The 21,955-nt window shown below is 37.0% G+C and overlaps 3 protein-coding genes across 3 annotated transcripts; 1 reads left to right on the top strand and 2 right to left on the bottom strand.

Moving 5' to 3' along the window:
- Nucleotides 1-479: 479 nt before the first annotated feature.
- Nucleotides 480-2,185, top strand: LOC117628944. The gene is made up of 2 exons (XM_034361487.1): nt 480-894; nt 1,194-2,185. The coding sequence occupies exons 1-2, from the start codon at nt 480-482 to the stop codon at nt 2,183-2,185; spliced, it is 1,407 nt and encodes a 468-aa protein (XP_034217378.1).
- A 774-nt stretch (nt 2,186-2,959) lies between these two features.
- LOC117628943 (calponin homology domain-containing protein DDB_G0272472-like) lies at nt 2,960-7,246 on the bottom strand. The gene is made up of 11 exons (XM_034361486.1): nt 6,620-7,246; nt 6,319-6,453; nt 6,181-6,243; nt 5,624-5,686; nt 4,857-5,531; nt 4,380-4,612; nt 4,199-4,286; nt 4,007-4,093; nt 3,679-3,909; nt 3,294-3,517; nt 2,960-3,209 (listed from the first exon to the last, which is right to left on the bottom strand). The coding sequence occupies exons 1-11, from the start codon at nt 7,244-7,246 to the stop codon at nt 3,053-3,055; spliced, it is 2,583 nt and encodes an 860-aa protein (XP_034217377.1). The 3' UTR covers nt 2,960-3,052.
- A 12,719-nt stretch (nt 7,247-19,965) lies between these two features.
- On the bottom strand, nt 19,966-20,550 carry LOC117628108 (14 kDa proline-rich protein DC2.15-like). The gene has a single exon (XM_034360476.1). It carries the CDS (start codon nt 20,469-20,471, stop codon nt 20,061-20,063), a length of 411 nt encoding a protein of 136 aa, XP_034216367.1. The 5' UTR covers nt 20,472-20,550; the 3' UTR covers nt 19,966-20,060.
- Nucleotides 20,551-21,955: the final 1,405 nt, after the last annotated feature.

The following is a 21,955-nucleotide window of genomic DNA, read 5'->3' as shown; positions in this document are numbered from 1 at the left end:
TGTTGATATCAAATGAGAAGACTGTTGATATTTTAGTGAAGGATTTATGCGGGATCAGTGAATATAGTGGTGATTTTTGTGTAAATAAGGAGTTGATAGCATGTGAAAAGGGCGAGTCGTCGTGTTCTAGTACTGTCAAAGACAGAAACGAGTTTTTGGGCAGGTCGAAGAGAGCAAGTGCTAAGCCTTTGTTGTCAAATGAGTGGGAGACATACATACATCATGTGGGGCAGAAGTTTGACGGTGGTGCAGAGGAGTTCCGGTTGAAATTGTGCAAGTACGCTCTTGAAGTAGGATTTAATTTTTTATATGCCGGCAATGACAAGAAGCGGGTGGTTGCTGTTTGTTTGAATAAGAAATTGGAGGGTTGCAGCTGGCGTGTTTATGCTTCTCGTTGTGAAGCTACTGGCAGTTTTGTAATTCGGACGTTAAATAATGTTCATACATGTGCGGGTCGGATACGGGAATCAAAGAGTAAGATGATGAGGTCTCGTGTGGTGTCCTCCCTCATTGTGGACAGAATTCGTGCAAAACCAGAGCTGAAGCCAGTTGAGATTATACACGAGTTCAAAGATTATTATGGTATAGACATTTCATACTACCACGCATGGTTTGGCAAAGAGTTAGCTAAATTGGACGTTCACGGTGATGAGTCGAAGTCCTTCAACGAGTTAGTGTGGTATGCGGACGCCGTAAAGGAAACTAACACTGGTTCTCTCTGCACTCTTGATTGTGAAGCTGGAATTAATCGCTTTCGACGTTTTTTTGTGTCTTTTGGCGGTTGCATTGCTGGATTTCAATATTGCATACCCTTGTTGTTCATTGATGCTACGTTTTTGAAGAGCAAGTACAAGGGGCAGCTTCTCTGTGCTTCGGGAAAGAATGGAAATCAAGGTATGGTTATTGTAATGTATTGCAGATTTTCATTTGTTGCAATTTTTAGCAGAAACTGCATTGCAGTTTCTTGTTTCATAATTCGATTTTATTAATATTTTTTGCATGTCTGTGGGAATGTTGTAACTGCTCATGAACTTAAATGTGTTTTAAACTTAGTTTTAGTACTTGGATCATGGATTTGGCTTTTGGTTTCCTTTCAAATTTGAGCAGATTTGTTTTCATAAACTGCACTGCAGTTTCCCTTTTTTGCTTATACTTGTGCTTTTGGTTTTGTTTTGCGGGGTTTTATCCTCTAGCTTTTGGAGTTGTTGATTCTGAGACAGAGGAGAATTGGACTTGGTTTCTTCAACATTTGGCTTCTATATTGCTACCGATGGGGAGAGTGGTGACCTTTTTCTCGGACCGCAATCAAGGTTTGTTAAATGCAATGGGGTTTGTGTTTCCCGGATGGCCTCATTCTTACTGTTATTATCACCTCAAACAGAATTTGATATCAAAGTACCCAAAGTCAGGTTATGGGAAACTGCTCCAAGACCGTGTTATCAATTTATTTAGTAGATGCGCATATGCTGTTACGGAGGAAGAGTTTAAGGTAGCAATGGAGGAGTTGGTGATTGTTGGGAGTTCGAAAGTGAAGGCATTTATATCTGATTTGTCTAGAGATCACTATGCCAACGCATTTTTCAAAGGAATGCGTTATGGGGAGATGGCAAACAGTTTAGCGGAGTCCTTTAATAATTGGGTTGGTGTGTTTCGAGATTTGCCGGTGCTACCTTTGATAGAAGGGATTCGACAGAAATTGATGGTATTGAATTCTCAACGACGATTTGAAGCGGAGAAGTGGACAACAGTTTTGTGTCCGGAGATGGAAACTAGACTCTGTGAAAATGCGGAGGCCGGTAGGACTTGGGCAGTTCGTCGTTCTAATTCCACTGTTTTTGAAGTATTTGCTGATTATTCTGTGATGGTTGATCTCGAGCAAAGGACTTGTTCTTGCCGTCTTTGGCAAATTGACGGTTTTCCTTGCACACATGCGGTGGCTGCAATCCTAGCAAAGAGAGATTCAGTTTATGATTACGTGGAGTGTTACTACAAAACCGACTTCTTTCGAAAAGCCTATGAGAGTCCTATTTTTCCTATTCCAGATATTGGGAAAGGATTGGGCAGCAATGGTTCTGCAGCTGGAGTTGTGCTTCCGCCAATTACAAAGAGGCCAGCCGGAAGACCACCAACAAAGAGGATCAAAGTTTTTGGTGAATTTAAAAGGCCATTGAAATGCAGTCGGTGAAGTGTTGTTGGGCACAATAGGAAGACTTGCAAGGCTATTATATGAACACTCCTTCTCATTTGACAATTTTTTATTTTAGATATGGTTTAGCGAATGTATAGTCAGTTTCTGCGTTGCACTTTTTGCAAAAACTGTATTGCAGTTTTAGTTGCTTGTAATTGGCTACACAGCTTCTAATTTGATATTGTGATTCTTTTTTGAAGTTAATGAAAATTATACAATTGTTTAATGAGTGGATATTCGTTTTCGACTGCCATTCAATGCTTGTTTTCAGATTTTGAGCAGATTTTGTTGCAGAAACTGCATTGCAGTTTCTGTTTATTTCAGATTTTGTTGCAGAAACTGCAGTGCAGTTTCTGTTTATTTGTTGCAGATTATGAAAATTATACAATTGTTTAATGAGTGGATATTCGTTTTCGACTGCCATTCAATGCTTGTTTTCAGATTTTGAGCAGATTTTGTTGCAGAAACTGCATTGCTGCAGTTTCTGTTTATTTCAGATTTTGTTGCAGATTATGAGCAGAAACTACATTTCAATGCTGACCTACTTAAATGTGTTTTGAACAAAGTTTTAGTACTTTGATTATGGCTTTGGCTTTTGGGTTCTTTTCACATTTTTTGAGCTGATTTTTTATTTTTATTTATTTATATAAACTGCACTGCAGTTTTAATTTGTTGCAGTATTTTTGACCAGAAAATTCAGTGCAGTTTGTTTGTTTCCTTTTCGTTTTGTTGCATCCTGTTCCAAGATTATATTACAGTTTATATGTATAGGAAATATGTTCTCATATACCATAACTAGAAATATTTACAAACATCCACAAGAATTAAGATACATATTGCCTTGAGTTAACGAAAGGCAAATCACTAGAGACGATTAATTACACAGTTTTTGTGGTGTAGGAGTTTTGTGACATATTGTGCTCGATATTCATTCATGAATTTCTTGTCCACGCTTTTTGGAATGGGCTGTCCTTGTGCTATTTTATCCATATAGAACATGACGAACATGCCGCAATCCAATCTGCAAATGAAATACGAGATTAGTTTTTTTTGCTTTTGAATGATTTCAAACTGTAATGAATAGTTGAGTAGACACAATTCTTACGAAGATACAGTTTGTTGAGCACATTCCATGTCATCCTCAAATGGAAACTGCAATGGATTTTGCATAATCCATTTGAGAGTGAGTTCTTCAGTTGGAGTCAAATCTTTTTGTACAAGTGTTGGGGGCCCGTCCTTTTGCTTCACAATTGTTGGTTTTTTTTTAGTTTCTATGAACACTCGTGCTTGAGGTCTTATATATTCTAGCCACCCTTCAACAATATTAACCTGTTTAAAGAAGAAGAAAAAAAGAGAAAAAGAAATGGTAATCAGTGCATTGCATATTATAGTTTTGGTCTGAAATTAGGCAGTATGTATAATACAGAAACTGCAATGCAGTTTCTGTTTGTGTTTGTGCTGAGAAATTAAGACAGTTTCATTCCACTTACAAAGTTTCGAGCAATGTCAATGCACCTTTCTTCTTTTCTATGTCCCAACGATCTAAGTGGATTGTAGTGTCTCCACTTTCGTTCATTTTTGTGAAATGTGAGAAGTGTGAAGTGGAACTCTTCTTTTGAAATAATCGGGAAGAAAAGAACACTGCATTTCCCGAGTTTTTCAAGTAAGTGTTCATACAGGGCCCTGTGCCAAAATGGCTCTTCGAAGCTTTGCATGTAAGCCTGATATCATAGAATGGCAATTTGTTAGTATATATTTTTCGAAAACTGCAGTGCATTGTCTGTTTAAACAATTTTGAATTTTCAAAATAATACTTACCCAAGTCCATGTGGACATGTACTGTGGACTCCCTGTCTGCATGGGGTCTATTTTATCCTCCTCTATTTGGATATAGGCCTCAATAACCTGTTTCACATTGATTGGAGAAAAATGGAATTATAAATGGGTAATATAGGTAGCACAAATAAAAAATACAGTGCAGTGTGTGTTATAGAATTGGTAAATACTTACGTTTTGTGACAGTTCCAGGTCCCATACAATATCTTTGAGATCATGGTTTGTCACTTTCTCACTATTGAGTCCTGCCCAAAAGATATCACTGCGATTCGAATACATGAAATTCACAAGATTAGTTTTAGTTTAATTGTAATTAAAAGATGAAAGAATTGTTATTTTGGAATAGAGATATTACCGAGGTTGAGTACTTAAGTAGTGTTTTTCAATTCTTTCCCTATCCGCCTTTGGAATTTTCTGCCACACCTTCCTCTGACCCCATCCAAGTTTTTTCTTTGTTGGCTTTTTTTGTCCTTCATCTTCATCACTTGATTGTTCCAGACCTACAGGAATTGAATCATGAAGGCTCGTTCCTTTTGGGGGATCGGGAATTGGATTTGTGGCATCGGGCTGAGATGCCTCTTGTGTTAACTGCAGATTGAAAGGAAACTAATTAGAAACTTCATTCGATAAAACAGAAACTGCAATGCAATTTCCATTTCTGCAAAGCAGATAACACACTGCATTGCAGGAACTGGAAACTGCATTGCAGTTTCTGTTTCTGTAAAGCAGATAACACACTGCATTGCAGGAAACGGAAACTGCATTGCAGTTTCTGTTTCTGCAATGCAGAAAATAGAAAAAAGCAGCAGCTTGAACTGCAGTAATTGCATACCTCCTCGGACGAGATAAGCTTGAATTGTGGTAGTTCTTCATCATCCTTTTTTGCCTCCTTTTTTGTTTTCTTATTTTTTTCGTACACATAGCAAGAAGCTTGAAGCCTCTTTCTTTCTCTGTTCTTCAACCTTTGTACTCTTGAAGGAACAGCAGGTGTTGGAGCATCTTGCTTCTTCTCTTCTTCTCTCTCTTCTTGTTGCTTCTCTTGTTCTTTATTTTCTTCTTCTCTCTCATTTTCTTCTTCTCTCTCTTCTTGTTGCTTCTCTTCTTCTTTCTTTTCTTCTTCTTTCTCTTCCAATTCGGCAATCCTCCTTTTCAGATTTTGTATTTCATTCAGCTGAATCGTAGATTCCACTGTCATGGTGGCAGTCACACATTCTTCATTATCTAATTTCTCTATGTATGTTGCCAACTCCACTTCCAGCTCCTTTGACCTCTTTTCTGCTTGGATAAAGATATCCCACAAGTCCTTCATTTTCTTCTCACTGTCTTCATTTTTTTCATCCTTCCACAGTTGTAATCTTTCCGGGCAAACGAAGCTGGGATCTTCTTGTTGGCGGTAGTTGATTTGGTCTGTCATAGACTTCACCAAGAGGTCTTGAATTGCAAGAGGTTCTTTTCCAGCTTCCTCTGCTTCTCCTTTTTGTCCCTCATCATCTTCTTTTTCTTTTTTCTGCATATTGAACAGAAACTAATTAAAAACTGCATTGCATTGGAGGAAACAAAAACCGAAATGCATAATTCACTGTTTAGAGATTCTTATACCTTGTCAAGAGGGTCTCCCTCTTCTCCGGTAGTTTTTCTCTTTTTATATGTTTTCAAAATACCCTGTACAATGAAATTGAATGATTCAGAAACTGCATTGGATAATCTGCTACAAACAACCAGAAATCAAAATGCACTCTGAAATTGAATTATGGAACCAGAAACTGCATTGCAGTTTCTGGTTGCTTTTTGAAATTGAATTATGGAACCAGAAACTGCAATGCAGTTTCTGGTTCAAAATCTGCTACAAACAACCAGAAATCAAAATGCAAATACAGTACTGAATATTAAAACACGTTTGACTTCATGAGCAGTTATAACATTCCCATAAACCCTAGCAAAAATCACTCTGAAATTGAATTATGGAACCAGAAACTGCATTGCAGTTTCTGGTTCAAAATCTGCTACAAACAACCAGAAATTTTGAATCCAATGATTTTGAATGGTTAATCCCTATAAACCAGACTGCAATGCACAGCAAAAATGCAAACTGCAATGTAGAAAACACAAACTGCAACGAAGCAAAACCTAAACGAAGAGTAGTTTTGAATGGTTACCTTCTCAACATTATCTTCCTCTTCCCTGGTAGTTTTTTGCTTTTTAGGAGTTTTAAAAATACCCTGTACAATGACAATGATTTAGCATGGATTCACATTCAAGATACATTAAAACAGAACATGCGATAAATTGCATACCTCGATGTCATTCAAGTCCTTTATTTGGTTGAATCTTGTGTGGAGTTCCACAAGACTCCATTTAAGAATGGCAGGAGTTTCTTTCTCCTTGCCAAGGATTGGTTGTATGATGTTTGTCCTCTCACACAGTAGAAACTGCACAGTTCAAAAACAAGATATATCAGAAATTAGGTTGGAAACTGCATAGGATAAAACAGAAACTGCAGTTTCCGCATTGCAGTAAATGGAAACTGCATTGCACTAAATGGAAACTGCATTGCCTAAAACTCAAAATGCATTGCATAAGCCACTGTTTACTTACCAATATTAGGATAGTGCAACCCGAAACAGCTCCTATAGAGGCTTCTCCTCCCTTCTTTGCTTTTGCTATTGCTTTTGTGGTCAAGGATTCATTCATGTAGGCTGAAACAGCTCTTGCCCACGAATAGCTTGAAAGTGTGTCTAGATTCACACAGTGCTCAAATAATTTCAAATGCAAAGTCGATGAAGAGTTGGCAAAAAGGAATGTTATGCACAGCAGAATCAAGATTAGGCTGACCACCTCCTTGTCGTAATCGACTTCTTCTTCTTCTTCTTCTTCTTCAGCTTCTTTCTTTTCTTTTCCTTTGTTCATTTTTTTCTTTTGCTCTGTCTTTGCCTTTTCTTTCTTCGGTTGGTTTGCCAAGGCAATTGTCTTTTGTAATTCTGCTTCTACCTGGTTTTTTGATGGTTTTCCCTTCTCTCCAAAGTGCCTTGTTCTGAAGGTAGAAGTGTACCTATCATTGACAAGTTTGACAGATTTGCCTTCATTTGGCAGTCCTAGAATCTGTGTCACTGCATTGCCTGTGATTTGGAATGATTTGGTTCCAAATTTGAAGGACTTTGTATCCGGATCAAATGTCTTGAGCAGCTGTACTAAGTCAAGGTCCGACTTATTCATGTTATTCATGTCGATTCTTTGGTGGTAAAACAGCTCGATCAAGTTCCAGAAAGGGGTTTTCTTGAGAAGCTTCTTCTGCCTTTCATTGAGCTTGTCCTTTATGTCTCTAATGATGTTGTTGAAAGCATAGGCATTGCACCGAAATTGGACATAGTCCGGGTGCTTTGCTTTCCGATCATAGTTTGGCTTTGGCTTTGGTTTAATCTTTTGAGCCATCGTTTTGATTCTGCGCTTTGGTTGGTTTTCAGCTTCATTCTTTTGTGGTGACATTTCTTGTTCCATTTTGTGATATTCACTGCAGTTTGTGGTCAAAATCTGCAACAAACAACCAGAAACTGCTGCTCAAAATTTGATGTGAAATCAAACCAAAATGCAAAGACAGCACTGAAACTAATATCAAAACACGTTTGACTTCATGAGCAGTTATAATATTCCCATAAACCCTAGCAAAAAGCACTCTGAAATTGAATTATGGAACCAGAAACTGCATTGCAGTTTCTGGTTCAAAATCTGCTACAAACAACCAGAAATCAAAATTTGCTACAAACAGCCAGAAATCAAAATGCAAATACAGTACTGAATATCAAAACACGTTTGACTTCACGAGCAGTTATAATATTCCCATAAACCCTAGCAAAAAGCTCTCTGAAATTGAATTATGGAAGCAGAAACTGCATTGCAGTTTCTGGTTCAAAATCTGCTACAAACAACCAGAAATCAAAATGCAAAGACAGTACTGAATATCAAAACAAGTTTGACTTCACGAGCAGTTATAATATTCCCATAAACCCTAGCAAAAAGCTCTCTGAAATTGAATTATGGAACCAGAAACTGCATTGCAGTTTCTGGTTCAAAATTTGCTACAAACAACCAGAAATCAAAATGCAAATACAGTACTGAATATCAAAACACGTTTGACTTCACGAGCAGTTATAATATTCCCATAAACCCTAGCAAAAAGCTCTCTGAAATTGAATTATGGAACCAAAAACTGCATTGCAGTTTCTGGTTCAAAATCTGCTACAAACAACCAGAAATCAAAATGCAAATACAGTACTGAATATCAAAACACGTTTGACTTCACGAGCAGTTATAATATTCCCATAAACCCTAGCAAAAAGCTCTCTGAAATTGAATTATGGAACCAGAAATTGCATTGCAGTTTCTGGTTCAAAATCTGCTACAAACAACCAGAAATCAAAATGCAAAGACAGTACTGAATATCAAAACACGTTTGACTTCACGAGCAGTTATAATATTCCCATAAACCCTAGCAAAATGCTCTCTGAAATTGAATTATGGAACCAGAAACTGCATTGCAGTTACTGGTTCAAAATTTGCTACAAACAGCCAGAAATCAAAATGCAAATACAGTACTGAATATCAAAACACGTTTGACTTCACGAGCAGTTATAATATTCCCATAAACCCTAGCAAAAAGCACTCTGAAATTGAATTATGGAAAAAAATTGAATTATGGAACCAGAAACTGCATTGCAGTTACTGGTTCAAAATTTGCTACAAACAGCCAGAAATCAAAATGCAAATACAGTACTGAATATCAAAACACGTTTGACTTCACGAGCAGTTATAATATTCCCATAAACCCTAGCAAAAAGCACTCTGAAATTGAATTATGGAACCAGAAACTGCATTGCAGTTTCTGGTTCAAAATTTGCTACAAACAACCAGAAATCAAAATGCAAAGAAAGTACTGAATATCAAAACACGTTTGACTTCATTATCAGTTATAACATTCCCATAAACCCTAGCAAAAAGCACTCTGAAAGTGAATTATGGAACCATAAACTGCATTGCAGTTTCTGGTTCAAAATCTGCTACAAACAACCAGAAATTTTGAATCCAACGATTTTGAATGGTTAATCCCTATAAACGAAGCAAAAACTAAACGAAGAGTAGTTTTGAATCCAACGATTCATCCATTTTTCCAAAAACTGCATTGCATAAAGAACAACATGCAAAAATGTGTAATCCCTAAAATCGAAGACAAATCTGTGTTAGAGGGTCATTTTCTTACTGTTTTTTTCCCAAGAGAGTGAAAACCGCTTCAATAGTCGTCAGTGGTTGTCGTTGTTGGTGGTGGTTTCTGCTCGTCGTCGTTGCTCGTCGTCGTTGCTGCTCTTCGTCGTTGCTGCTCGTCGTTGCTGCTGCTCGTCGTCGTTGCCGCTCGTCGTTGCTGCTCGTCGTTGCTCGTCGTCGTCGTTGGTGGTGGTCAGTGAGGAACTATCGGCTGAAGCTCTCTGAAGTTGAAGATGAAAGGTCGCGCGAAAGGGTTTTTGGAACTGATTCAATTTGAGTAGTGTCGTTTTTTGTTCTGTTTTGAGTCTTGTTATGTCGTTTTGACTCTATATTTGACAATAACTCACAATGGCACATGTTGTAATTGTAGTGCTCTTCAATGTTATTTTAGTAAAAGTAGGTGTTACTTTATTGTCTTTGGTTTTATATTAATTAAGTAAAATTGTATATCTATCTTTCAAATTAGTAAAGTATTTTATGTGTGAAAACTAAAGCTCCCTATATTAATTCGTAGTAGCACAATGAACACAAATAATTTTAGACATCGATAATGCTTGCTATCTCATCATGTGTCACAGATGTATATGACTATCAGGGGTGATCCTGAGGGTGTGCAAGTGGTGCCACCGCACAAGGTCCCGATTTTTTTTATATGTATAATATATGTTTAACAAATGTTACATATATACCGAGTGAGCAAATTGTTGACACAAAGATGTTCCTAATTGTGTTGGTTTGCAGGGCCTCAACTTTTATTCTGGGCGCGACTTCAAAACCCACTTGTGTTAAAGGCTTGTCTAATGTCAACATTAACATTCAATCCCAGCTACTTTCACAACCACAAACTGAAATAATAAATACCCTAAACCCTATGCTTAGATATTCAATTTTGGAAAAAATAATGCATCCAACTAACTCAACCAAAATAATTGCATTGAATTAATGATGTTCCTAGAATATTTATGCATCCAACTAACTCAACGCAAAATACATTGGGTGTTAAAAAACATTTAATATGTGAATATGATCTATGATGACAAAGACTCATCGTCATAATCATGGTGATTATTCAAAAGCTGTAACATCCCTGACCCAATTTAATCAATCTAATCCAATTTAATTGTTTTCTGAAATTTCAATTTTGTCCCTGGGAGTATGGGTACTTTGGTCACTTTAAGAAAAAAACATTTATTGTATGGCATTACGTAATGGTGTAAGTTTGTGTTAGCTTATGTGAGGCTCAAATTTAAGATTCGCACGGGGCCTTCAAAATCTCAAGACCGGCCCTGATGACTATTAATTGTTTTTTCTTATAGTGATTGGATTTGTCCAACTGAAAATCTTAGTGTTCCTTTATTGCTTTGCTAATTGCTAGGGTAATTGAGGAGCTTTTAGGATTGTGTTTTTGTTTTGTTTTTTTGCGTTTGTTTCTCTCTACTTTTCTTTTTTCTCACTTTTGTCCAATGGTTGTAGTGAATCATCGATTTTGTTGCTGAATGGTTCTGCCAAGGTTTTGATGTGCAGATTGGAGAGATGTTCAGGCTTCCTCTTCTTTTCTTTTTTTGTTGTTGTTGTTTTCCTTTGAGTTGTTCATGAGCGAGCTGCGAGTATTTTTTTAAAATTACGCATTTGTTCATGTGTCTCATGTTTGAGTTTTGGATAATATTGGCTTTTTCAGTTTTATCTTTTGTACACTCTTAGAGCAAGTCTAATGGGATTTATCTAGCCTGAGCTAGATCCAGATTTGGCCTCTAATGAAAAAAAAAAAAAAACACTTTCTAATACATGTGTTTGGCCTAAGAGCAAGTCCAACGGACAAGTCGAGCCCAAGGCTAGGGGGCCAAAAAAAAAAAAAAAAATTCGTTCCAGCGGTCAGCCCAAGCCCGGGGGCTTGTGGGTCCCACTAACTCGGGCCAGCCCGAAGGCGAGTTCAGCCCGCGGGTGCTGACGTCAGCGCTTGCGTCACGCGCGTTCAAAATATTTTTACCGTTAGCGTGTGCATTGCACGCGTCAACGGTAAAAAAAAATTTGAACCAGCGCGCGCTGACGTAGCGCACCCCAGCTCCAACGGGAATATGCCACGTGTCACGCCCCCAACCCTCCATCAGCATATCCGAATCCAATCCAACGGCTGACATTTTTTGGGCAATAAAATTATGAAAAAAATTGATTTTTTTTTTTAAAATTCAGATTTTTTTTCTTTCTATAAATACCTATCAATACCCTTCACTTTCAACACCAATCCTCATACATTTCATTATACTTCTACTATTATTCACTCTTTACTCAACATTTTCCTCTTTTTCACCTTGTATTTTGATTTCATATTTTTATGGCTTCTTCTATCAAAATCAGAGGGGCTTGGAGCACCATGGAAGATGTTTCCTTGTATGAGGCTTGGCTTCAAATTTGTCATTGTCCCGTGTCCGGCAATGAGATGAAATTTTTTCATATGTGGAAAAAAATTCATGCCGAATTTTGTGCAAAATTTCCGGGATCTACTCGTACGGAGGTGACATTATCTAGTAGGTGGAAAATTCTCAATAAAGAGTTGGAAAAATGGAGAGATGTCCTGGCAAAAGCGATGGACAACTATAGAAGCGGGGAAAATCGTACTAACGAGGTAAGTATTTTATAATTTTTGTTTTATTAAGTTTAATCTCCTAATATATATATTTTGTTAATATTTATTGCATTTTCAATATTTTGTTAATATTTCTTGCATTTTAAATACTTTGTTAATATTTATTGCATTTTTAATATTTTGTTAATATTTCTTGCATTTTAAATATTTTGTTCATATTTCTTGCATTATCAATATTTTGTTAATATTTCTTGCATTTTAAATATTTTGTTCATATTTCTTGCATTTTCAATAATTTGTTAATATTTCTTGCATTTTCAATATGTTGTTAATATTTCTTGCATTTTCAATTGTTTCTTAATTTTTTTGCACTTCTAATTTATTTGTAAGGTTAATTGCATTTCCATTATTTTTTTTTTTGTTACTTGCATATCCAATATATTTTAAATATTTATTGCATTTCCATTTTTTTGTTAAATAGATGATTCAAGCACAAATGTGGTTTGGTGCAACCGGGGGTGGCAAAAAAAGTTTCAACCATCATGAATGTTGGGAGGTGGTGAAATATTGCAAACGCTTCATAATTATTCCGGCGGGTCCCGCCGTTGTGTTAAACGAGACGCCACTCCGTGATTCAATGACATCGGATTCACCTCTCGATTCCCCTATGAGTCAAGACTCACCCATCGAAAAGGAGCCGAGGCCCATTGGCCGAAAGGCCTCGAAGGCAAAGAAAGCGGGTAATTCAAGTAATAATAATTCAAAGTTTTTGGAGGAAATTGCAAGGCAAAACGGCATAAGAATTGAAATGGAGCAGAAACGCCAGGATAACGAGTTGGCCCTTCAAGCCGAGTATGCACGAGAAAGGGAATATTTGAGCAAAAAAGATATAGACAAGACGGATCGGGAAACCATGGCGATGGATACAAGTCATATGTCCCCTGAAACAAAACAATTTTGGAAGTTAGAACGAAGGGATGTTATGAGAAGAAGACTTTTCCGGGATGATGGGCCTAGCAACACGGATTAGTTAAATGATGGAAACCATTAAATTAGTTAGCATACCTTTTATGTATTTGTATTTTTCATGTTTTCTATTAAAGTTGTTGTAATTCATGTATTTTATTTTAGTAGTAGTAATTCTTAATGACTTGTATTAGATTTCTTTATTTAATAAACAAAGCATTCAATAAATTACCTTTTTATTCAACATATTCCATACTTCAAACAAAACAAAATTAAAATAAAAAAAACTACAAACAAGGCACAATAATAATAACAAACCACAACCAAACCATAATAAATAAAAATACAACACAACCTAACCATAACTAAATAAAACATAACCAAAGCATCTATGCTCCATCATTCATCTTCATTGCCTTTCACCGCCCATAGATGCTCCATCAAGTGAACTTGACGTATTTCATGAATATACGAAGATTGCATCTTTGTATATTGATCTATCATTCGGGTCATGAAATGACCATTCCTCACCAACGGTTCCGGCTCAAACGGTTCTCCACTTGGCCCCATGAGCCTTTCATAAATTCGTGTCAAGACCTTGTTCATTGGATCCGGTTCGTAGACCTCTAAAGCATCATAATCGTACTCATCCTCCACAATCATATTATGGAGGATGATGCAAGTCATCATAATACTTCTGAGGATCTCCTCATCAAACATACGGGTCGCACCTCGAATAATCAACCACCGAGCTTGAAGGATGCCAAAACACCTTTCGACATCTTTTCTGTATCCCTCTTGATAGGTAGCAAATAATTTTTGCTTTTGGGATCGGGGATTTGGAATGAATTTGACAAAAGTGGTCCACCTCGGGTAGATGCCGTTAGCTAGATAATACCCCGTCTGGTACACTGTATTGTTGACTTGATATGTGATATTGGGGCCCTGGCCTCTTAATACATCGTTGAAGACCGGGGATTGACCCAACACGTTGAGGTCATTTTGGGATCCTGCAACTCCAAAGAAGGCATACCAAACCCATGTGTCGAAGCCAGCAACGACTTCAAGGATGATACTTTTTTGACCTTTTCTATTTCCGTAATCACTTTGCCAGGGAGTTGGGCAATTCTTCCATTGCCAGTGCATGCAGTCGATGCTACCAATCATTCTTGGAAATCCTCGAGCTTCGGCTTTTTGTAGAAGCCTGTTGAGCCAATTCTTAACAACTAAAATGAGTTATTAAAAATAGCAACTTTAATTCTCGCAAGTGCACGAACCATTTATAGTATAGCTTATGTAAATACGAGGTCGATCCCACGGAGAATGGTAACTTGGTTCCAAGTTAAATTACTTAGAATGCTAGAACAACATAGAACACAGAAACTGACTAACTAGCTAAAGGCAAGGTCAAATTCAACAATGCCTCTTGCTAATTGCTCAAGGTCTAGGACAGAATCCTAGCACCACACACGCACTCGAAATGGGGGGTTTTGTTGTTGAAATGAAAAGAAGAAAGTGAAATGAAAGTTCTCGAAAGTAAACACTGGCAGCAATCAACAAGTTGTGAAACAATGATTGAGAGGTGTTAGAGCCTTGGAATCCACCACTAGTTTTCCTATCCAAGTTATGAATGCATAGAAATTGACTCAAGCTTCATCAACAATAGATTATCGCATACAAACCTATGGTATCTAGGTGCAGGATGCATGATTCTCCTAAGGCATGTGATTATGCATGGTATCTACACAACACGTGATCTCTAATATGCAACCAAAGCATGGTATCTACTTAGAATAAAGCATATAAGAGTCATTAAGCTCCTTGAGAATATGATAATCACACAAGTCCTAGAACATGGTATCTGTCCTAGTCAACCTATGGTTATTAACCCCTTGAATGATTCTTAGGCCATTCATGTGTTGCTTGTGAAAGGAGAGTAGAATTGGTGAATCTAAACCCTTCCCAACCTGTGCTAGATGCATAAAATCCTAGTTAGCTACTCCAAGAAAACATACATCAAGCACATAATAAACTGGAGATTAACAACTTGATAACAAAAGAAAGGAAATCAATTAACTATAAAATCATCCATAACATTGAATATTCATGACTAGGGCTTCATCCTAAGCCCTAACTAAATGGATTAGTTAGACATAACTATGAATACAGAAAATAAAAAATACATAGATAGGATAAAGAGAGGAGAAGAACTAGATGATGGCAGCAAGGAAGTTCCCAGGACAACTCCAAGCTCCCTTGACAGCTCCAAGCTCTCTTCTCTCTTTTTGGTGAATCTGAATGTGTGTATGAGAGTAATGGATGAAGTGAATGTGTGTGTCTGACCCCTCTAGCTTGAATGAGTGTGCAACTCTATATTTATAGAGTGCAATTTCGTCCTCCCATTTGGCTGGTGAAGCACACCTCTCTTCTGCTCCCAACTGCTCCAGCTGCCCATACTTGCCAACTGCTCAAGCTGACAAATACATGCTTTGGTATGGTTTCTTTATGGAAGCTTGACTTTTGTTCATCTTTCTGAGCTTCTGAGCTGATTTGACTCCCATGTGTGGCTGCCCATGTCTAGCACATGGCTCTAGGGATGTAGCCACATTAAATGTGATGGCAGCCAACATGACATTTCTGTGAACTTGGTTAAGTCATTAACGTGCTGAGGGCTCCAGATTTATCCAATTGGACTGCAATTTGGATATGTTATAATAAACACCCATTGGAACAACTTCTATCAAGGATGTCTCCTCATCCAACCTGTGTAAGTTGGTGAAATGAGGCCTGCAAGATGACCTACGAAACTGGCCTGACAAGGAGTGTGGCTCAAATTGGCTTTGTCTTTAAGCTCATATTCCTCTTGTGCCACTTAGCCCTTAACATGCATAATTGTATCAAATGTCATCCCCTTGCTGTCTTAACCTACAAAACACACAAACATAGGTAAGAGACTCAAAATAAAGAGAAGCTAAACAAAATTACTAAGCAAAGAAGGCATGCAAATGTGTGAAATTATGACCTTATCAAAGTCGTTGGAGGTCCCTGGGAGTAGGTCTACGCAGGTAGTCCCTAGTGTACAGAGTTTCAACTGCTTGACAAAATCTTACCAAAGCCTCCAACGTAGTGGACTTCCCCATCCGAGCAATCTCATTCCACCTGATCAACAGATGCTCCATACACCAATATTCGTATAACAGCAGTAAGCTTTTGCTCCAGAAGAAGCCCCAAAACCCCAGTAGCATCACACTTTTGAACAAAGTATGCATCATAATTGCAAATATCATGCATGACTTTATTGAACAAATGGGGTTGCATTCTAAATCGCCTTCGAAAATCAACATCAGAGTACAAAAAAGTTGGGATAAAATAATCTTCCAAAAGATTCTTACCCCGAGAATGCCTACGTCTTTCCACATTCCGGCGACGGCTAACTTGTGAACCACGGCTGCGACCTTGGTTCTCTTCATCTTGCAAAGCCACTGCTATGAGAACTTGTTCCTCGACTTGTCTCTGCAACTCATTGATTTCATCTGCTCTACGATTTCTCTCATTGTTTCTCGCTCTTACCTCTCCAAACATCTCGTAAAATCTTCCATTGAGAATGAATGAAGTATGAATTTTAAACTCTGATAAATGAAAATATAGAAAGATGTGGTGTGAAAGGTGTGAGCTGAGCCTCTGGTTTTATAGAAAATTTTGGCAAGATAGACATGCCATGTGGCTTGATTTGATTGGATGAAAATCTTATCTGAAATTTGAACCCTAATTTGTATGAATTTTGAATTTTGAAATTCATCCGAAATTTGAACCCAAATTTATCTGAAATTTGAACCCAAATTTATCTGAAATTTGAATTTTGAAATTCATTCGAAATTTGAACCAAAAAATTTATCTGAATTTTGAATTTTGAAATTCATCTGAAATTTGAATCCAAAAATCTTATCCGGAAATTTTATCCGATTATGAATTGTCTCGACACGTAAGAACCCGAAAATCTTATCTGAAAATATTATCCAAATTAATTATTTTCATTAAAAAAATTGTGAAAAAAAGAAAAAAATGAATAGTAATTGCCCTTAGTCATGGCAATAGGTGGAAACACAAAATACTATTTGTAAGGGCAACCACTATTCACGTGAATAGTGGCTGCCCTATCTCCCCCTTTGCCATGACTAAGAGCAAATGAGTAGAGTTGCTCTAAGACAAGATAAGGGGTTAATTTTTGCCCAAGTGCTCACCTGGGCAAGAATAGACCCCACGGTTAGTTTTTGATAAAAAAGAGGTGGCGCAGCAAAAGCTGCTTTTCCAAATGCTTTGGCCTATGAGGATCTTCCATATGGCGCCTTCAATAACAATTGCCTAACGGCTAGTTGTTGGGCTGTTTAGTTAGTGCTTTTTTTTCTTTCAGTTTCCAACGGCTAGTTGCTGCGCTACTTGGTTTGTTTGTTTGTTTGTTTTTTTTTTTTCCAGTTTTCAACGATTAGTTGAGCCTTTTTTTAAAAATCCTTTTTTCTTTTTTTATATACTCCAAACCCTTTTTACTTGTTTATTCTTTTTGTGTTGCTTTTTCTATATACTCCAAGCCCTTCAAAATTGTTTCCAAAAATAAATTTTTGTGTTGCTTTTCTTATGCTTTGATTTTTTTATCACAAATAAAATAATAATAAATTAAAATAACAAATTTTGAGTTTTAGCCCTTTGCCCCTCACCACCACTAGAACCACAAAAAATTTGAGAGGCTTTTTGTGAATAGCACCATTTTTGGAGGCTAAAACAAGCACCAAATCCCTTGTCTCTTGCCCCTTAGACATGCTCTTAGGCCCCGTTTAGTAGACTGGACTAGACTGGATATTTTCAATTAAAATGGACATGAGTCCTAGCCATTGTTTGGTGGGCTTAAAGTGTGTCTAGATTAGATATGAGCCTTAGATCCAAGTCCCAAATAATTAGGGCTTAGAAACCCAACTCCATACATGGATTTTGAAGCTAGAGAGCACACCTCCAACCATCTCTTCTCTTCTCCTTCTTCACTATGCTCTCGTCTCTCTCCTCTCTCACTTCTCTGTTGTCTCTTCTTCTTCTTCTTCTCTCTCTCTTCCCCTCATCTCTTCTCCTCTTCTCTCTTATCTCAGATCCTCTCTCTCTCTTCCCCTCTGCCATCTCTTTTCCACTGCCATATCTAAGACCTCAGATCATGGACGAAAGGCATATGGTGGAAGAAAAAATTGGTGAAAGGCAGATTCATATCTTCTTCCACTTTATTTATATATATTTTTAATTTTGCAATTTTTGTGGCTATTTTTTTTCTTGAGATATGAAGGGAGGTATGAGAATATAAAAAATATAAAAATATTGATTTTTTTGTAATTAATTTGGAAATGAGAATATAAAAAATATAAAAAAGCATACTAATCTCAACTTTGGTGTTGTATTGCACCAAACAACTTCTTAAAATCCAGTCATATCCTAACCAGTCCAGTGTAATGTAAAAAGATTAATCCAATCCAATCCAATAGTACTTATTATTTTCTAATAAAGCATCTCTTCTACGACGACAACAACAACAAAAAAGAGCAACTACATTGATAAAACTCATTATAGGCATAAAATACTGTGCATTACAAATAAAATACTGTGGTTTCCTATCTTTGTGAATTTTGCAAATTTGTCAGTTTGGAACTTATTCTCTAAACTTGCCCGTGGTTGGATTACAAATACATACTGTGTGTAGATTCCAACTCGTGATAGAAATGCTCTTCTTTACAGGTTCGCACATGCCACCTCTCTTTCTCTCTCTCTCTCTCTCTCTCTCTCTCTCTCTCTCTCTCTCTCTCGACAACTACAAAATAAAACTATATATCAATATGATATGAAAGCATTTCCAATATGAGTACAAGTCAGCAAGTTCACATTAGCTTTAGATTAAACTTTTCTCTGTAATCACCACCTTCCTTCCTACATCATGCAGAGAATTCTTGTCGTCTTCTTGCCCCTTTTTTTTTTTTTAAATTTTTTTTATAAATCTCTTTTAATGCCAAATTGTACCATACATGAACTGCAAGTTGCCCCAAACATCCTCATTATTAGTTGTTCGAAACCGGTGGATGCAAGTTGCACCCATTGATTGAGACGTGGAAGAGCTAAGAACCACTAATTGAGCCACCAAAACCACCAAAACAAAACCAGCGAAACCCAAATACTGAGGAAGAAGGAATGATTGGGGGTTGGATTGGATATTCACGGGTTGCTCAAGTTTTGGAAGTGGAAATTTATTATTTTCTACTAAACACTTCAATTTTGTTTAGTTTTAGCCTTTTTGTTTAAATTTAATGGTTGTATATATCGTGTTATTATATTTGACATGTGTTACATCCAAAGGAAAGAGCTAGGATTTTAAGTTTGGGGCCAATATATAATATAACAAATTTCACGTACTATATAAATGTTCGAAGGAACCACAAATGTAAATATACTAATTTTCTTGCAATATTTATATGCAATGACATATTATTGTATATGTGTTTGAAACTTTTCGGAGGGCTAAGGCCACTGGAAGCCCATGAGTGGTTCCAGCCCTAATTTACTTATGATGACATAATTATAATCTTATAGAAAATAAAATATTTTAAAAAATGATTTCGGAACATCGCCTAGCCGATATTGGAGTCTCTATAGGCCCTATTCCCTTTCAGTGCACCAATGTATTATAACCTACAAAATGTAGTTTCAGTTTGAATGGATATATACACATCTTAGCATAATAGGGTCTAGCTAGCATAGGGGTCAATCTCGTTATTTCTGTTGCAAAATTAACCCAAACTTCGATGGATCTTAATTAGGTAATCATCTCTAAATTGGTTAGTTCACACACCATACCCATTGTTCCATTCAGCCGTACGTAAGACAGCATCCATGCATTAGTTATTATATTTTTACTTTGATTTTTTTTGGGGCATATCAATATATCCACATGTATATGAGAGAGAGAGAGAGAGAGAGAGAGAGAGAGAGAGAGAGAGAGAGAGAGAGAGAGAGAGAGAAAAAAACATAATACATTGAAGTCAATTTCAAGTTGATGCATGCCATTAGGGAATTACAATGGGAAGAATAAAAGTGTCATTGAACAATTGGCACATGAAAAATAACCTCTAGCCAAACACAAAGAAAGAAATCAAGCTACAAAGTTTTGCCTCACACATGAGACATACAGATTCAAAACAACGTAACAGCTTATGCGCATTGGAAGCCAGGGGGGAATGTCTTTGCGCAACCATCAATGACCAAGCTCAAAGCAATGGGGATATTAAGGTTGATACCAAGGATATTGGCTTTAATGGCAGTGCAAAGGCACATAGCAACTTCAAGGTCAAGAAGCCCTTCAAGCAAAGCACAGCAAGGGGTATCTGGCGGGTTCCCGATTATTGCTCCAACTGCCCCTTTAAGAAAATTGGCACAAACCCCCAACTTTAGGGCATCTCTAGGGCAGCTCTTCGTCGCTACGCTGGGGATAGGGTTTGTTTTAGGGGCTGTGATTGGCTGATGAGGCTGCCGAGAGCAAGTGTAGCAGCCATTGGCAAGGACACAAAAGAGAAGGTTGATGGAGAGGAAGAGAGCAAGGGTTGAAGATCTCTTGGAATCCATAGATATATATATATATATATATATCTCTCTCTAACTTCACTATTTAGTACTATTAATTAAAGTATGAGAAACTTTTTTTCCTTTCTTTTGTTGCGATGGTTAAGACTGTCAAAGAGGTATTTATAGGGTGCAATGTGAATGGTCCTATTCTTGGCCTGATATTCATCGTGTGAGGAGCAGCATGTGAAGCAAGGCTGGCCTAGAATTAGCTGGTAGTGCTCGAGATTCCACAACAAATTTGGGAGGCCTAAGGTGCATGTTCAATATTTGTTTTTTAATGCATTATTAATTAGTTTTTTTATTTTTTGGATCACAAGATGACCAATGGCCTTCTTAGGAACACCCGTGAACATCATCCAGTACACTCCAAGGTAAGATTTTGTTTATCCTCTGAATATATTACATCTTGTATCCACATTTTCTTTTCATCTTACAATGTTATTTGATAATTGGATTTGTTTATTTTCAATGTCATCCTTCAAGAATTATTCATGTAAAAAAAACAATTCACCAAATTGAAGATCATTTAATTATTTGATTAACAATGCCCTACATTTAGTGGTTAATCATTCATCTATTATTTTAATTTATAACAATTTGACAATACCATCGTAGTGATGGGTTGTGTTTTAAGGGTTTTGTGGTTATGTTCTAATTGTTTGTTTCGTATAAGTTGTTTGACTCTTCTATTTAGTCATTATCATGGGTGGTAATCTTTCCTCCCTCGGAGTTTTGTTTTCTCCGGAAAGTTTTTAATGATGAGGCCGTTGTTATCATGCTAGTTATTACGTACCATGCAACGTTTTTATGGGTTTAATAAAATACCATCTTTTCTAAAAATGGTTGATAATTTGGTTATCTTTATTTTTATGGGAAACAATGTATTAGTTTGTCTATAGTAATTTATTTGATAACAGTTCAATGACTAAAACTATAATCAATCTGAAAAAAAATACACCTATAAGATCATCACATTGCAAGCGAAGTGTTCAAATCTCCTCGATCAATCCTTTCTATCTTTGTTGAAAGAATTTCTTTTGTAATTCTTTACATCAAAGATTCAGAAACTACCAGATGTCCATCTACCCAAGTAAATTGTTAATAAAACTCCCAATTCCTCATTAGACTGACGAGTCATTCTATAGTGAGGGCCTTATATATGGCCCTTAAGTGAGATCCTATCTCTTAACCGTTGGATCAGACTAACCAATTTGATCTAATAGTTAAGAGATAGGGCCTGACCTAGGGACTGTATATAAGACCCTCACTATAGAATTCTTATTAGACAGACAACCGGTCTTACCGATTTAAGGATTTCCTAATGGATGTATGGGCTTCCATTTATAATGGGCTTTTGTCTATGCCAATGCTGGACCTTTGAACACTAAAATGGTGTACAACCAGGTTGGGCTTCCCTATTCATATATAGGTTAACCAACACTTTCAAACTATATGTTACATTCTAGTGCCTCTTTGTTTTCTTC

Source organism: Prunus dulcis, chromosome 5 (genome assembly GCF_902201215.1).
Source record: "Prunus dulcis chromosome 5, ALMONDv2, whole genome shotgun sequence".
Taxonomy (NCBI): Eukaryota; Viridiplantae; Streptophyta; class Magnoliopsida; order Rosales; family Rosaceae; genus Prunus; species Prunus dulcis.
This window is presented reverse-complemented; position numbering and strand designations above follow the sequence as displayed.

Coding starts and splice junctions, on each gene's coding strand:
- LOC117628944 (XM_034361487.1), top strand. CDS start 480: ATGATGAGGTCTCGTGTGGTGTCCTCCCTCATTGTGGACAGAATTCGT. Junction 895..1,193: donor GGGAAAGAATGGAAATCAAG/GTATGGTTATTG, acceptor TTTATCCTCTAG/CTTTTGGAGTTGTTGATTCT.
- LOC117628943 (XM_034361486.1), bottom strand. CDS start 7,246: ATGAATAACATGAATAAGTCGGACCTTGACTTAGTACAGCTGCTCAAG. Junction 6,244..6,318: donor AGGACTTGAATGACATCGAG/GTATGCAATTTA, acceptor GTCATTGTACAG/GGTATTTTTAAAACTCCTAA. Junction 3,210..3,293: donor GCTCAACAAACTGTATCTTC/GTAAGAATTGTG, acceptor TTTCATTTGCAG/ATTGGATTGCGGCATGTTCG.
- LOC117628108 (XM_034360476.1), bottom strand. CDS start 20,471: ATGGATTCCAAGAGATCTTCAACCCTTGCTCTCTTCCTCTCCATCAAC.